This window comes from Archocentrus centrarchus, chromosome 8 (assembly GCF_007364275.1).
Source record: "Archocentrus centrarchus isolate MPI-CPG fArcCen1 chromosome 8, fArcCen1, whole genome shotgun sequence".
NCBI lineage: Eukaryota > Metazoa > Chordata > Actinopteri > Cichliformes > Cichlidae > Archocentrus > Archocentrus centrarchus.
Window position 1 is genome coordinate 25,870,712 of NC_044353.1, and position 15,833 is coordinate 25,886,544.

Sequence of the window (15,833 nt, forward strand, 5' to 3'; positions counted from 1 at the left end):
GTAGCACATTCAGCTACATGACGCACAACGAACACGTGTTCGGTATTGTTACGTTGTAAACACACTTCCAAAGTCGGCGATATTCACAACAAAGGTCGTCTTTATTAACAGAAAAACGGCTGCTGTAGGCCACAGCCACGCCAACCACAACTACAACAGCGGAACAGCAACACACACACACAGGCAAGCTCTCGGTCTTTTTCTCTCTCTCCATGCTGCCTTCACGAACCTCCCGAACAGTCCGAAATCCCACAACATCAACACGCTCTCTAACTAAGAGAATCGCTACAGTATGTTAACGTAACATTAAGTTATTCAGATAGCCATAGCATAAAGAACATACTAACAAGTTAACCAAACCATCAATCCATTGAATTCTTCATCCTCGGTGTCACTTCTAAACAATTCCGTACACTCCGTAGACGAAGCGCCGCTTCCTCTTCTGTGTCGCTTTCGTCAGACTCGTCGTCAGCTGCAGTTCCAATTATTCCAGCCTTTCTGAATCCCAACAGGATGGTTTGTCACTGAAGCCCATGTTTTCTTGATCCATCCAATGACTTCCAGGAAATTTGGGTGGCGCATTCTCCCAGTTGCCGTTAAGCTGTGCTCTCCATCCATCATCCACTGCGCCCACAGGTTACGCAAGACTGCCTTAAAGCTGCAGTTCACGGAGATGTCAAGTGGCTGGAGTATTTTGGTTCATGTGTTATAAATGTCACATATACGTCGCTCCGGAGTATAGGTCGCACCCCCAGCCAAACTATGAAAAAAAGTGCGACTTATACTCCGGAAAATACGGTAATCACCCTCAGATTACTCATTGTCTTAATGAACTCAGTGACCATTTACCTAAATTGAAAAAGGTTATGGTTGCTTACCATAAAACATCTTTGACAAATGCAATTGATGTGTTTGGGGAGCACAGTTGCCTTCCTGTGTTAATCCTCTGCTTTCCCCTGAAGATCAATTCCCAGGTCTGCAGAGCAAGATGCGGGTGGTGCTCCGGGTGGAAGTGGAGGCTGTTAAATTCCTGAAAGAAGAGCCACACAGACTTGATGCCCTGTTAAAACGCTGCAAGACTATAACTGACACCCTTGCTACCATGCGCAAGTATGACAGAGTATAACAGTAGTTCATGTTCCACTTTAAAAAACAGCATTAAAGTCTAATAGCTGCCCTTATATTAAGTTAGAGATTTTAATAATCCTTTAAATACTCACAAAGAAGCACTTGTCCAATAAACTCTTAAGTGCTTGATACTTAGAGTGAAATATGTCCAACATCAGCTGATGGGAAAATGTTTCCACTTGTAATCAATTGGAGCAAGGTTTTTCCATTTGTACGTCTGCCAAAGACATTATGTTTTCATCTTTTTATGCTTGTGTGTCAGCAGAACATTATGGATTTTCATAAATTGAGGCGGGGAGACGGGTCTTGGACCAAGAAAATTGATTTGATATTGTCGTTGATCGAGATCAGAAACTTACATGCTTAAACATTTGCTGTTTTTAAGTCAAAGATCTGATGCTTTAGGAGATACAGAAGGGATTTTAAACCATCAAGTGCGGCGAAAAAACGGCCTTTAAGTGTGTAGTCACGCTTCAGGTATCGTTGTACTTAATTGGCATTATTGAGTGTCATGCTGATGTCCTTTTCAGTCATGTGAATAACAGTTTAATTTTGTGGTTAGCATAGACTAGAGGACTTTGAAGGACTTTGCCCTTCAGCATCCCCTTGTCTATCTCCTAATCAGCCTTGTGTCCAAAAAGCGCCTCACTCTCAGGCTTAATTAATCTCAATGATAAAAGAGCTCATCTAATGTTGTTCTTTTCTTTCATCTTTTTGGGTAACAGTAAGTTGGCAGATTCATTCAGTCAGAGTGGAGGTTTTCATCCTTTAGTGTTTTGGATCTTTTTTTGGCGTTTACCATTCATTTTCACTTCAAGTCCTGTATAGTTCATGTTTGATGTTTGTGTTGCATCTTAAAGTGTCTTGCTAACTGTCTCGCTAGACAAGCGAATGAGGGGGTATGGAGGAAGCAAGAGGACTTCACTAGTTCATCATCGAAGCACAGCGAGGACTTGCGAAAGTTTTCAGACTTTGAAATCCCTACCAGCCCGCCGCTCGCCATCAATGACCTTGGGGGAGGCAACAGTTTGTCCAACTGGAGCCCTCACTCCAGCCTCAGCCGTGGACATGGTAACCAACCCGGCCCTCACAAGGATAATCATCCTCCTGTTCCCCACAAGGGCAAAGCGCTAGAAGAGCTTGAGCGCCGTGCCGCTGCTGACAAAGCTTTGTCGATGGAAGTCCGACTGGTAGGGATTGTTTTTTCCTGTTTATTTACACTTTTTTCACCATCTGCTGTCACAGTTTTGTGTCCATAAATTGTTCATATCCACCTCTCCACTTCACAGGCAGCGGAGCGGGACTGGGAGGAAAAGCGGGCCAGTCTAACCCAGTACAGTGCTCAGGACATCAACCGTCTGTTGGAGGAGACTCAGGCTGAGCTAATGAAAGCTATTCCAGATTTGGACTTTGCTGCCAAGCAGATTAAGCCCTCCTCCAACACACCATCAACACAGACCCCCCAAAGTGGGGCAGCAACTCCAGAGCACCGTGCCAACAAGCCCCAGCACAAGCTTTCTGGGAAAGAGGGAGGATCCAGGCGTGGCTCTGGTGAGATGGAGAGTTAGTGATTCAGTCTGCATTATAATGAGACATCACTGTCAAATTATACAGTCAAGAGCCAAGAAAAAGGGTTTAGTTTTCATTAAATCCAATTTCTAATATTTAATCAGATTTCACAACAACTGTATATGTTAAAGTTGTGGTCAGATGTTTACACACACTCATCATGGACTTGAATGTCATGGTAATTTTGAGATTTTAATTATTCTTTAAACTGTTATTTTTCCAGGGTAGAATGATTGTACAGTGTACATCTTTAATGGCTAAAAACCAAGAATTGGGTGCACAAATTTTAATTTATTTAGGATTTTCTCTTACCCACCCAGGGTCAAAATTATACATGCAGGCTCAAATATATACACTGATCAAGCATAACATTGTGACCACCGACTGGTGAAGTGGATAACATTGATTACCTCTACATCATGGCACCTCTAAAAGGGTGGAATATACTGGGGAGCAAGTGAGCATTTTGTCCTCAAGGTCGATGTGTTAGAAGCAGGAAAAATAGGCAAGTGTAAGGATTTGAGTGAGTTTGAGAAGGACCAAATTGTGATGGCGAGATGACTGGGTCAGACTGGGTCCAAAACTGCAGCTGTTGTGGGGTGTTTCCAGACTCCAGTGGTCAGTATCAATCAAAAGTGGTCCAAGGAGGGAGCAGTGGTGAACCAGCAGCAGGCAAGGCTCACTGATGCACATGTGGAGTGAAGGCTGGCCTGTGTGGTTCGATCCAATGGATGAGCTTCTGTAGCTAAAATTGCTGAATATTTTCATGCTGGCTCTGCAGTTGGTTGTGTAGCTGCAGACCAGTTAGGGAGCCCATGCTGACCCTCGTCCACCGCCTAAAGCACCAACAATGGATACGAGCATCAGAATTAGACCACGGAGCAATGGAAGAAGGTGACCTGTTTTGATCAATCACATTTTCTTTTAAGTCACATGGATGGCTGGGTGTGTGCATTGCTTACCTGGAAGAACACCAGGATGCAGTATGGGGAGAAGGCAAGCCAGCAGAGGCAGTGTGATGCTTTGGGCAAAGTTCTGCTGGGAAACTTTAAGTCCTGCCATCCATGTGGATGTTACTATGACAGGTACCACATTCCAAAGCATTGTTGCAGACCGTGTACACCCTTGCATGGAAATAGTATTTCCTGATAGCTGTGGCCTATTTCAGCAGGATAATGCACTCTGAGGTGTTGACATGGCTTCCAAATTTCCCGGATCTCAATCAAATTGAGCATATGTGGTACGTGCTGGACGAAGAAGTCCAATTCATGAAGGCCCCACCTAGCAACTTACAGAACTTAAAGGATCTGTTGTTAACATTTTGGTACCAGATGCAACAGAATACCTTCAGGGGTCTAGTGGAGACCATGCCTCGATGGGTCAGGGCTGTTTTGGCAGCAAAAGGGTGACCAACCCAATATTAGGCAGTTAGTCATAATGTTCAGTATGCATACACCCACACTAATGTTTTTTTAAATGTCCCTAAAACATCTGGTTGACGTGTATCTGGTTGCACCTCAGCCAGAAGCTTTTGGTAGCCATTAACAAGCTTCTAATCTTGGCAGAGTTGGCAGAGTTGATTTAAATTGGTTGGTTTTCTGGTGCAGACCTGGCTTTAAAGTAGTAGTAACAGGTAACAGGTTTTGGGAATGCCATTCTAGAAGCTTAATATTAGCCAATACCAGTTTTGATGTGTGATTATTGTCTTATTGGAACTTTCAGTTTAAATTGAAAGTGCTGATTTTGGAGCAGGAGCTTCTTTCTTGGTTGGCATCCTCTTAGTCCATGGTAAAACTTGCTTCACTGTGTACAGTGACTGCTGGGAAGTGGTGTTCCAGCGGTCATGCCCATAATGAGTGTATGTAAACTTCTGCCAACAACTGAAAAATCATAAAAACTGAGGTAAATAAAGTATAAAACTGGAAAAAGTTAGTTTTAGTCATTTGACACATTTGAATACAGTAGGTTTCACATACTAAACACGGTCTTAGAGGCATTTATAGGCATAATGACCGTGTTTTAAAAACACAGTGTTATTTATGTAATAATTCTTTTTTGTTTCATGTTACTTTCTTTTCAGATGAGCTGACAGTACCTCGGTATCGCACAGAGAAACCCTCCAAGTCACCTCCACCTCCACCACCTAGACGCAGTTTCCCTTCATCTCCAGGAGTGACCACTCGCAGTGGGGAGCCACTAATTCCTGGAAAAAGCATAAAGGTAACAGGAAAGAAAATCATTATATATATATATATTATATATATATATATATATATATAGTAGCTTGTCAATAAAATGTTCAAATTGCAAGCTTCTGACATCGGCTTTGGACAATTTCAAAGCCCTGTTTGTTCTTGTGGCTCTAGAAGTCTGAATCTGAAGAGACAGAGGGGCAGAAACCTCACATAAAACTGAGGAGGACCGTGTCTGAAAACCCTCGTCCTTCATCAACACCTCCCACACTGGTTTCTGAAAACAAGGAGGAGGGAGAGGAGGAGAAGATTGCTGCTGAATTGGAGGTAAATGAGATGTCATGTTAATTATATCCTTAATAATCTGTTGTTCATTCGAAGAAAAATCTGTATTTAGTATTCACGTATTTAGCATTCATGTTACGTCCACAATTTGGAGCCAGCCTTTGCGTGCACGCGTGCAGGCAGTGTCTGTTCAGATATGCTCACCATCATTACCACATGTTCAAGCAGCAGGTGCCATATGTCCCCAGCCTCTGGCACTGTGAGAGCCCAAAGATCACATACTGCTCACTCACACACATCATCACCCAGGGCTCACAGATCACAGCCAGACAGATGGATCCTGATAGCTGCTTGGACTGTGTTTGAGATGACCTGCTAAAATTGAATAGAGTAAAGGCTCAACAGTAATTGAGTTTGATCAGTTAGCTGCTGCTGTGTTTTTTTTATCTTACAGTTTTTAACTTTTCTTTTTCCTCCTCAGCTATTTGAGAGAGTCCCAGTCAGGCTCTCTATGTCAGCTCCCCTTTCCCTGCTAGTTAGCCCAAAAAGTGTACCCCTCTCCAAACTGGACCTGTGGCCTCCTGAGGCCCCAGGCAGTGAGGTAACTTTATGGCTTACCCTGAGCAGTCTGGGTTGCTTCCCTAATAAGTCTCTATCTCTGTACTTCTAAGCCTGCTACCACACACAGGAGTCACTAACTATAACCTCAGTTCCAAAAAACATGGGATGCTGTGGAAAATGCAAATAAAAACAGAATGCAATGATTTGCAAACCCCATAGAACTTATAAAACATATCAATTTTTTTTTATTTATTTTATTGCAGCCATATGTCTCAAAAAAATAGGGGCAAGGCCACGTTTACAATGGTGTAGCATCCCCTCTGTTTTTTTTTTTTTTTAACAGTCCATAAATGTCTGGGAACTGAGGAGACCAGTTGCTGGACTTTGGGAAGAGGAATGTGGGTTCATTATTGTCTGATATGTGATTCTAGCTGTTCAACAGTCCTGGGTTTTCTTTGTGGCATTCTCTGTTTCATGATGCACCAAATATTTTCAGTTGGTGAAAGGTCTGAACTGTAGGCAGGCCAGTTCAGCCCCCAGACTCTATGAAGCCAGGGTGTTGAAATAGATGCAGTGTGCAGTTTAACATTGTCTTGCTGAAATATGCAAGTCCTTAATGAAAAAGACATTGTCTGATGGGAGACTATATTGCTCTAAACAATAATTGGGAGTTTGGAGGTTCCATCCCTTGCTCCTCCAGCCTACATGTCAAAGTATCCTTGGGCAATATACTGACTCCAGAGTTGCCCCCGATGCATCTGAGTATGTGAACGTTAGGTTAAAAGTGCTTAGGCATAGTAAAAAGTACATGTTTTTGTCTGTGTGTGTGAATGAGACTTGTAGCAAGAAGGTGCTTTTGAGTGCTTAAATTGAGTAGAAAAGTGCTATATAAGTACCAGTCCATTAAAACCTGTATATACGTTTTAGCACTAATAATGTCAGATGTGCAAGCTGCCAATTCCATAGACACTAATACACCCCCATACCATCAGAGATGCAGGTTTTTGAACTGAACGCTGATAACAAGCTAGATGGTCCTTCTCCTCTTTAATCCAGAGGTCGCGGCGTCCATATTTTCCAAATTTCAATTAATCTGAGCACAGAATACTTTTCCACTTAGCCTCGGTCCATTTTAAATTAGCTTTGGCCAAGAAAGGATCATGCTCATATGTGGTTTCTTCTTTGCATCATAGAGCTTTAACCTGTATTTGTGGATGGTACAGCGACCTGTGTTCGCAGACAGTGATCTCTGGAAGTGTTTCTGAACCCATGCAGTGATTTCCATGAGAGACTCATGCCTGTTTTTAATGCAGTGCTATCTGAGGGCATCCAGTATTGATTTTTGGCCTTGAGCACAGAAATTTCTGCAGGTTCTCTGAATCCTTTGATGATGTGCTGTAAATGATGAACTATTCAGTCTTTACAGTTTTGTCTTGTGGAACCTTTTTTTTTGGAGCTCAGTGAACCTTTGCCCATTAAACTCTGCCTCTTTGTAGACCCGATCACTGACCTGTTGCCAATTAACTTAATTAGTTGCAAAATGTTCTTCCAGCTGTTTCTTTTTTGTACCACTTACTTCCAGCCTTTTGTTGCACCTGTTCCAAGTGCAACAAAGATGTTGCTGCCAGCAAATTTCTGAAAAAGGTGCATTTTCCCAGTTTAAATATTTGATATTTTTTCTATATTCTATTGTGACTAAAACATGGATTTATGAGAGCTGCAAATCATTGCAATCTATTTGTTTCTTTAAGATTTTACACAGCGTTTGACCTTTTTTGGAATTGTAATTGTTATTTGTCTATCATGTAGCGTCTGTCAGTCAGTAATTTGATTCAGTTTGAGCAAGTCCATTAACAATCTCTCTAATCGTCCTTTGCATTTATACCTGTTACACAATTTTTTGCACATCTTTATGAAAGTCATCAGTCCTTAACAGGCATTGTGCAGTTGTTCTTTCTGCTGTTGTTTTTGCGTGTGAGAGAGCAAGTAACATTTACACACTGACAATTATGTGAGCAGGGCTTTATTTACAAAGGTATTTCAGCATTAGTATTCCTTTCTTCTTTGTGCTTTCTGATGTGCTTGGGCTTTTTTTAATGCAGTGATTTGTAGTCTCATTTGAAATTGGAGTGTGCCATAGATGAGTGTGTTTAAATTTAAACCTCAAGTGCTCTCTTCATTTATAGGCAGGGTACTTGTCTCCTGTCCCCCACATCGTGTTGACAGAGTGCTGTCCGGCTTTGCTCACAAATTCAGAGGACCCTATCAGAGATTTAGGGAATGACCTTGTGGAGGAGACGCCATCACAAGATTGGACTGGTTATCAATCAATCTATAAGACTATGATTTCATGGGAAACGCATTCAGGGGGTCCTCCTCATCGAGAACAGTGTTTGGATAGCAAATTCAAACAGGAAGTTGCCCTGCTGGTGACAGATCTGGACATGAGAGCGGTGTCTCTTCTTGAGGCCCAAGAGCTCAGTGAGACTAAAAGAAATGTTCTTCACACTCTAACCATCTCTCCGCAGACTAAAGAACTCTCTGAGGTTCAGCTGAGTCACCGGCCTCTCTTAGTGCTCTTCGAGGAAGGAAAAACTGTCAAAGAGGCCTACCAACTGCTCTATTCCCTTTTGGATTCATTCAAATTAAAATCCTCCCATGCCCCAGGCCAGCAGACGTCTCTAGTGGAGGCTCTGAGGAGGGGGATAGAGACAGGGGCTGGCATACTGACATTTCACCACAAAACTAAAATTAGGATAATACCTGAGATGCAGCAGAGCTCAGTAAGCCGTACTCTTGACTCTACTGGGTCATTTAGCTCTGTGGACACTCAGAGGAGAATAGAAGATGTCCGACGCAGCACCTACAAGAGGCTGGACAGCTTGGAGGAGACTATTCGGGAGCTCGAGAACACATTCATAGAGATTAGTGGCCATGCTACCACAGAGCAGATGTCCACTGAGCCAATCATCAGAAGTGCAGCTGTACAGATGACTGGTAGTCCAACTTCCAAGATGAAGAAGCCACCACCCCCGCCCAAGCCATCTTCTTTGAATCCAGCATCAATCCAGGTTTATTCCTCACACCTCCTGTATCCATTTCTGCTCTGAAGCATCATGCTCTTTTTTTCTTCGCTTCTCCTCTCTCGATGAGTATTGGAACTTCACTTTCAAGCTTCTGATGTCTGCTCCCCGATTAAATCGGCATACGACTGTATTTGAAATCGAAACTATGCAGAGGGGACAGACAGCAGACTTCCTACCTACTTGTCTGTTCTGTGATTAGTGCTGGTGCTGCTCTCCTGCTGAGCTCACAGCTGTTAATTGTTTTTTTATTGATCTGTCCTGGTATCTCCTATCTGTCTGTGAGTCTAGCTAATTTCACCTTTTGTTACAACAGGCAGTGAAAAAAGATGCATTTTCCTCTTCTCCTTTTCTGCTCTTTGCTAGTTAGTAACATCTAATTAAATTAACTTCTTATCTTAGTTCTGCCCTGAAATCTAACTCTCTTTTCCTCAGAAGTCATTTTAAGCAAAAATAAATGCAACTGCAGTTGTGCTGCCTTTTAATAAAGCTTAAGGACATATTTATGTTAAACTGTATTTTACATTGTGCAGCATCATTGTGTGTGCATTTTGCCTTTTTTTGCAGCAGCTGTTTTGATATGGCATTGCAAGGTAAACACGGGTGTTATTAATGAGATTAATAACCTGTTCCACATGCTGGTATTGTGCATGTTGGCCTACTTACAGTAAATGGCTGTTACATGCCCTGCTGTGACAAGTCAAAATGGCTACTGTAAAAAGGGCCTGTTGCACACATTACATTAGCTATGTTTACATGGAGCCGAAAGTTTCCATTCAGTGAATGTTCACTTTGAGAAGTTCCCCATATAAACACCTCAGTCACAATAAACAGGCCGATGCCCTTTCAAAAAATGTGTCAGCTTCTGAGCTGACCTGTTCCTCTGCAAAGAGTTTAAATGCAAACTCTTGGGGGAATTAAGAGCAACACAATAACAGCAACTTCTGCCCTGAACAGATGATGAAATCCTTTCTCGGGGAGCTTATCAGACGGGGGTCGGTGATAAATGAGCCGCTGACAACAGCAAAAGCAGGATGAATTCACCACCTTTGCCTGACTGTTACAATTAAGTGCCTGTTCATCCATGCACATGAACATTAGACTCATAATCCATGTGAACAGCTGACCCAAAGTCTTCAATCATCGTGATGCAAATGTGCGGGTATCAAAGCGGCCATTGAAACTTGGGGAGTTTAACGACTTTGAATTAACAAGATCAAACTCTAGAGAGAAATTCAAGCTAGCAGTTTTTTTTTTTAAAAGTTAGATCTCTTGCCAAAGCCTAGTATCACTTCTGATACACTTCATATTAATATATACTAACCATGTGCTGAATTCTATTACCAGATGTTGTCAGCAGCCTGGCTTTAGCTCACCTCCAGCTGACCGTTACACAGCAAAAGATTAGTAATTATCAAAAGCATTCCTGTGTCGGCTGCCGCTTCACTGAGAGGTCTTGACAGCTTGCGTAGCATTCCCTGTTGCTCTGATTGTAGCCTACCACTCAGGGCAGGACTGCAGTACTTGACAGTCACACTGTCATGGTGAGTTTAAGCCCTCTGATGTAGAGCCAGAAAGCATTCCCATGGGCATGGCTGAGGATTACAGAGTCTTCACACATTATTTCATCACTCCAACTCCAACCACGTTCATCATTTCAACATGACCCTTCTTCCAACTCTTGTCCAACATTTGCTGGCGCACTTACCAAATTCACACTGACAAGAAATCTACTTTCAAAACCCATTAGAGTTTAGTTTTTAATTAGCACATCAAACAGCAAGTTTACTTGTAAATTTTATGTCCTAATTTTAAAATTCAGCTCCTCATTAAGAAACAGATTGGCTTAGAAGGAAGGTGGTTACGAGCATTTCCTGCCCTGGATTAATGTAGTAGGGGAATCTTGACTGTTTGATACTAGGGTTAATCTTTTGTTAGTTTTTCTTTCAGCTAATGTCTCTGTGTGCAGATGAGGCACAGTTGGGTGGAAATTTGACTGGATATGTATTTGTTTTTCTGTGTATTAGAGAGAGTCAATAGAGTAACTCAGCGGGATAGATCATTAAGCACACTGCCTCGTGGATCGCGTGGAGAGCCTAAGCTACGCAACGTCAGTTTTGATGCTGCATTTCTATATTCTGGTCTTTGTCATCTTCTGCTGATAGATAGTGAAACTGTGTAAAGGGGATAGTTCAGTTTTATTCCAGCTATAAGCTCAGGTCTTAAAAACATTATTAGTCTCAAGAGAAAGACTGGATAAAGGCTGAAATCGAACTCTGTAGCAAGTTGATTTGTATCTGAAGCTTAAACTGAAGACACTGCAGAGGAGAGATGAAATGTACTGACACCAACTGTCTGACAAAGTATTATTAATACTTCTCCTCTGTTCTTTTGTTTATTCTCCTCTCAGGGAGGAACTCATTCCAGTGTTGGAAAGGTTCTCAACTCCTCAGCCGCCTCCAAGCTGAAGCACCTGCAGCAGAACAGCACAGAAAAGACTAAAAGTGGCAAAAGAGAGGACTTCATGAAGATCCAGGGCCAGCAACAGGTATCAGCTTTACATATCGCACTGTCTGTGCATGATACATATACAAGCAGTCATATTAGGTGACGCTCCCTTTATGCCCGCAGATATACCACAGTTGAAATTGGCTCAAAGAGAGGCAGAAATCTGTGCCTACTACAAATCAAGACAGACAGGATAGCATTACTTTTTTTCTCAGATATATATAAGCACATTTAATGACCTTGTTCCTCAAATAGCGACAAAATTTGGCAGAATGGTTATACCACCTCCCAAACAACTTCAGCAAGCCTTCGGAGTCATTTTCTTTAATGCAGGAGTGTGTGCATCCATTCATGTAATCCACTCTGCACCAGATCAAGCATAAATAGGCCTTAACTATCACTCTTCACTGCCACTCAGTCCTCTCCGTGCCCCACAGAACTAATGCACCCCCCCCCGAGCATGATGCATTCCTCTCTGTGTATTACGCTCTGTGTAACATTCAAGACGCTGGCTTGAAAGACAGCAGAAGTGTTAAATTGAATTTAAAGCCAGTTTTGCTAATGAGCATGAACTGTCCCTTTATTGTGGCAGTCTCATCATTATGAGATTGTTGAAATGGATCACAGGATCTTCTGCAGGCACTGTCCCACAGACAGATGTATGTCAGACAGGTTAAAGCGATGAAGGATTAGCACTTTAATTACTAAGCAGTGTTTTTAGTCTGAAAGTCTTAAGTTATTTCTAATTATAGAATCTCTCACTGTTAACAGACCTACTGCATTACCGGTCTTCACTTCTGTTTTTTTCTGGCAGAAAATTGGGTCTTAAGAAACTCTTAAAAGAGCTTGAGTTTAATTTGAAAAACTTCATAAAGTCCCTGTCTTTGTATTTGTTGTTATACATTTGGCTGACAGCTGGATTTTCATCCTTTTTTGTCAGTTTCTAATGTGCTAGGATGCTAGATGGCCTCTAGAGGCAAGGAAATTGAACTGTTGAAGCATGTCGGTCAAGCAATGCCAAGAGAAGATTTTTACAGCGTACGGGGGTGGGGGGGTGGGGAGTGCTTAATGTCAATGTAATTTGAAAAATAACCGAAGCAGTGAAGTGCACCTAAACCCTCATAACCCACAGAATTTGACAGAGCATTCTGACACAAATTCAGTCTTAAAGTTTGAAAAATGAATGTGTTAGGCAGACAGCGAGAGGCTTGAGACATGGGGGGCTTTGGTTGCCTCATACTGAGAGAAGATTGGGAAGAATCTCTGCAGTGCCGTGAAATAATCACCCCTTGAGTCACTGGCAATCACTGATTATTCAGTATGAAGAGGGCAGTTTCCACCGTAAAGTCTTTCTGGTTTTCTCTTCTTTATGTCTTTCTCTTCCCCTTTTCCGCTTTCTCTACTCTGCAATTTATGCATGCTGGCCCTTTCTCCTTTTCACTCTCCCTCTGTCAGTTTCGCTCATTCGCTGAGATTTGGAAGCTGAGTGGATGCCTACACTTGTGTAATGAAAGCAAAATTAATCCCATTATTTCAGTATGACACTCACACGCGGCAGTCTCTTTGTCCACAAACTTCAAAACAGTCATTGTGAAAAGATGCCGTGTGAGTGAAAGCGCTGTCCTCCGAGGGATGGTGGACACTCAAAGCTAATTGTCAGCGTGGGAAGTCGGTGCCAAGCAGTTAAGGGTGGCGGCACACCACGACTGCTCGATGAATAACAAAGAGAAACAAATAACCAGCTGGTTTAAGCTAGGAGAATATAGTGTCAGCTGTGGGAGACTCTACAATAGCCAGTAACTTTATTTTGTATTATTTTTAAGTACGAGGGGCTCTGAGTAGTTGACAGGTCATGTAGCCCCTTTGTGCATTTGCAGGTGTTATATAAAGACAGGCACAAAATATTTATTAGGAAAGTGCATTTGATAAACTAGTGCATCATGTTATTATATTATGAGATGTTCTCATTTTTAAAAATACTGCCATACTGGCTCTTACATTTCTTCATGCTAGCTTTATTTTTAATGTAGGGAATAATGAATAAACATTGGTTATTAATAATCTAGACTTGTAGTATTGTACAAGTCTAGTATTGGTTATAAAATAGCTCTATAATGAAAGTTACGCAGACATCTGCTATCTGCTTGATTTCCTTCGTGAACATCAGTGAACATTTTTCTTTAACTGCCTAGCAAGGGGGACATTTCCATCTATCCATCCATCTATTTTCTTTATCCAATTCAGCGTTGCAGGGGCGCTGGAGCCTCTCCCAGCTGTCATAGGGCGAGAGGTGAGGTACACCCTGGACAGGTCACCAGGGTACCACGGGGCTAACACAGAGAGACAGATGACCACTGATATTCAGACCTTTGGCTAATTTAGAAACACCAATTAACCTGCATGTTTTTGGACTGTGGGAGGAAGGTGCCAGGGGAAAATTTAGCAGAAGAATTTTTGTTAATCTTTTTTATCTAATACAATAAAACAAAAAGCTGTGGCCCATGGGAAGAAATTCAGAAATACATTTTGCTGTGAAGCAGAGTCAAACTCATGACCCCTTGTTCTTGTTATGCAACTGTGACAGTCCCCATAAGTAAGTTGACCATTTATTACATCATCTGATTACAACGATAACAACAAAAAAAAAATTAAAAACAGATACATGCAAGTTATTTGTTTATTGGAAGAATATAATCAGTAAAGGGGGCAGCGTGGTGGTGTGCTGGGTAGGACTCTGGGATCAAATCCACCATCCTTTCTGTGTGGAGTTTGCACGTTCTCCCTGTGTTTGCGTGGGTTCTCTGTGCGTGGAGGAAAGCGGATGGATGGATAATCAGTACAGTACTTGCTTGTTCTATTTATCTGTCTATTTGTCTATCTGCATCATTAACTCTATATATATATTCCTGATAACTTTAATGTCAAACAAAAGTGGTGCAGAGCCTGATAATTTAGCTTGAAGATGGATGGAGCAAAATCGGTCTACTAAATCATTTTAAATTCAGTATAATGAAACAGCTGAGCAAAGACTAGGCAGGAAAAACATGCTGATTATCTGCAGCTCATCTCATCAAATTATCAAGGCGGATGGCTGATTTGCATACTGCCTTTAAGAGCTAATTAAGAACTTTTCCCCAATCTACATTTACTTTACCTGGCGTGTGTGCGAGCGTGTGTGTGTGTGTGTGTGTGTGTGTGTGTGTGTGTGTGTGTGTGTGTGTGTGTGTGTTTAAACTCTCAGTGACATCTGGCTTGTCGTCTTTCTGAAAGAAGTTCTTACAGCCACTAAAGAGGCAAAAATATGATCAGTTCTTTAATTTTCTGAAACTTTAAATATTAGCTGGTATTTGTGAGTTGTGCAAAATGTAGAAATGGCTACAGTTCCAGTGCTTCCGCTCATCAACATATCACCACCAAACTCACTGCTAATCTGCATTTTTGACGGCTATTGTTGTTTTAATAATCAGACGCGCCCACCTTGGTTGACCTCTCTTCTTGGCCCCGAACTGAAGGTAAAATAGGCTATTCTCTTAAACCTCTACTGTTCATAATTCCCTAAATGGCCCCAAACTTTTACCCTCCTTCCATTTCCCCTTGGTGTTTTTAGATTGTTCTCTTTTGTCTCTTCTTGCCAAACCGCAGTGACATTTCTGGGGCATTTTAAATAGGGTCCAAACCCAAGGAACGAGGACAGCACTTCAGAGTCTCCTGACGGTCTACTGTCCCCCACTTTAGCTAATAAGTGAATAGACATAAATATCTGAATACATGTAAATATCTTTACCACACAATAACACTTTCCTTCAGATCGCGTGAAAGGCAGCTGGTGTTCATTTACTTTATTTAAGCCAGCTGGAGGTGCAGTTTATTATTTTCAAGATATGACTGTGTGCCAACTGCAGTCAGATCAAGCAAGATTCACTAGCACCACTTTTTGGTTTTATGTGGGTCCTGCTGTATCAAGACTAAATACTGAGTGAACATTGTGGCATTTCACTAACCATAAATTAGGATAATGGGGTGGGGATAAAGTTAGCAACTCATATTTTAATAATGTGCCTTGCTACACCTTCCCACAGTTCCAGAAATGTTCCTTCAAATAATGTGGCGTAAAATCTGGCATTCTTTCTTTCCAGAGAATTAGTTTCTTTTTTTAGATTTAATTCTAATGTTATCTATGTGTGTTAATTGCGGGTGTTAAAATTAACCAAGCTTTTCTGATAGTGCCTTGTGCCGCTGTGCTCGGGCTGCCTGCTCAATAAAACTATACTGAGACATATTAGACCATTTCAGACATGAGGATCCTTCGAATCAGTGTGCTGGATAAGAACAGACAGTTCAAAGCCACAATTTCTCCCCGTTTGCTTTGGCACAGATCAAGGAAGGCATGACAATGTGAATCACTTTCATGCCGGAAAACCCTATTTTCATTTCCCGTTTGGCCTCTTATTACTTTTGGCAGTAAAGCAGGCTAGTTAAAGGTGCTGGGCATGAGTTGGGGTTAGTA

The 15,833-nt window shown here is 41.8% G+C and overlaps 1 protein-coding gene across 1 annotated transcript in view; it reads left to right on the top strand.

The window, feature by feature from the left end:
* Positions 1-15,833, top strand: part of srcin1a (SRC kinase signaling inhibitor 1a) — an 83,002-nt gene that overhangs the window by 62,336 nt on the left and 4,833 nt on the right. The window contains exons 14-21 of the mRNA XM_030735303.1: positions 963-1,110; positions 2,012-2,318; positions 2,418-2,679; positions 4,778-4,917; positions 5,064-5,216; positions 5,656-5,775; positions 7,922-8,806; positions 11,229-11,366. Coding sequence (XP_030591163.1) covers positions 963-1,110; positions 2,012-2,318; positions 2,418-2,679; positions 4,778-4,917; positions 5,064-5,216; positions 5,656-5,775; positions 7,922-8,806; positions 11,229-11,366 — 2,153 coding nt within the window. The remainder of the gene's footprint in view (positions 1-962; positions 1,111-2,011; positions 2,319-2,417; positions 2,680-4,777; positions 4,918-5,063; positions 5,217-5,655; positions 5,776-7,921; positions 8,807-11,228; positions 11,367-15,833) is intronic.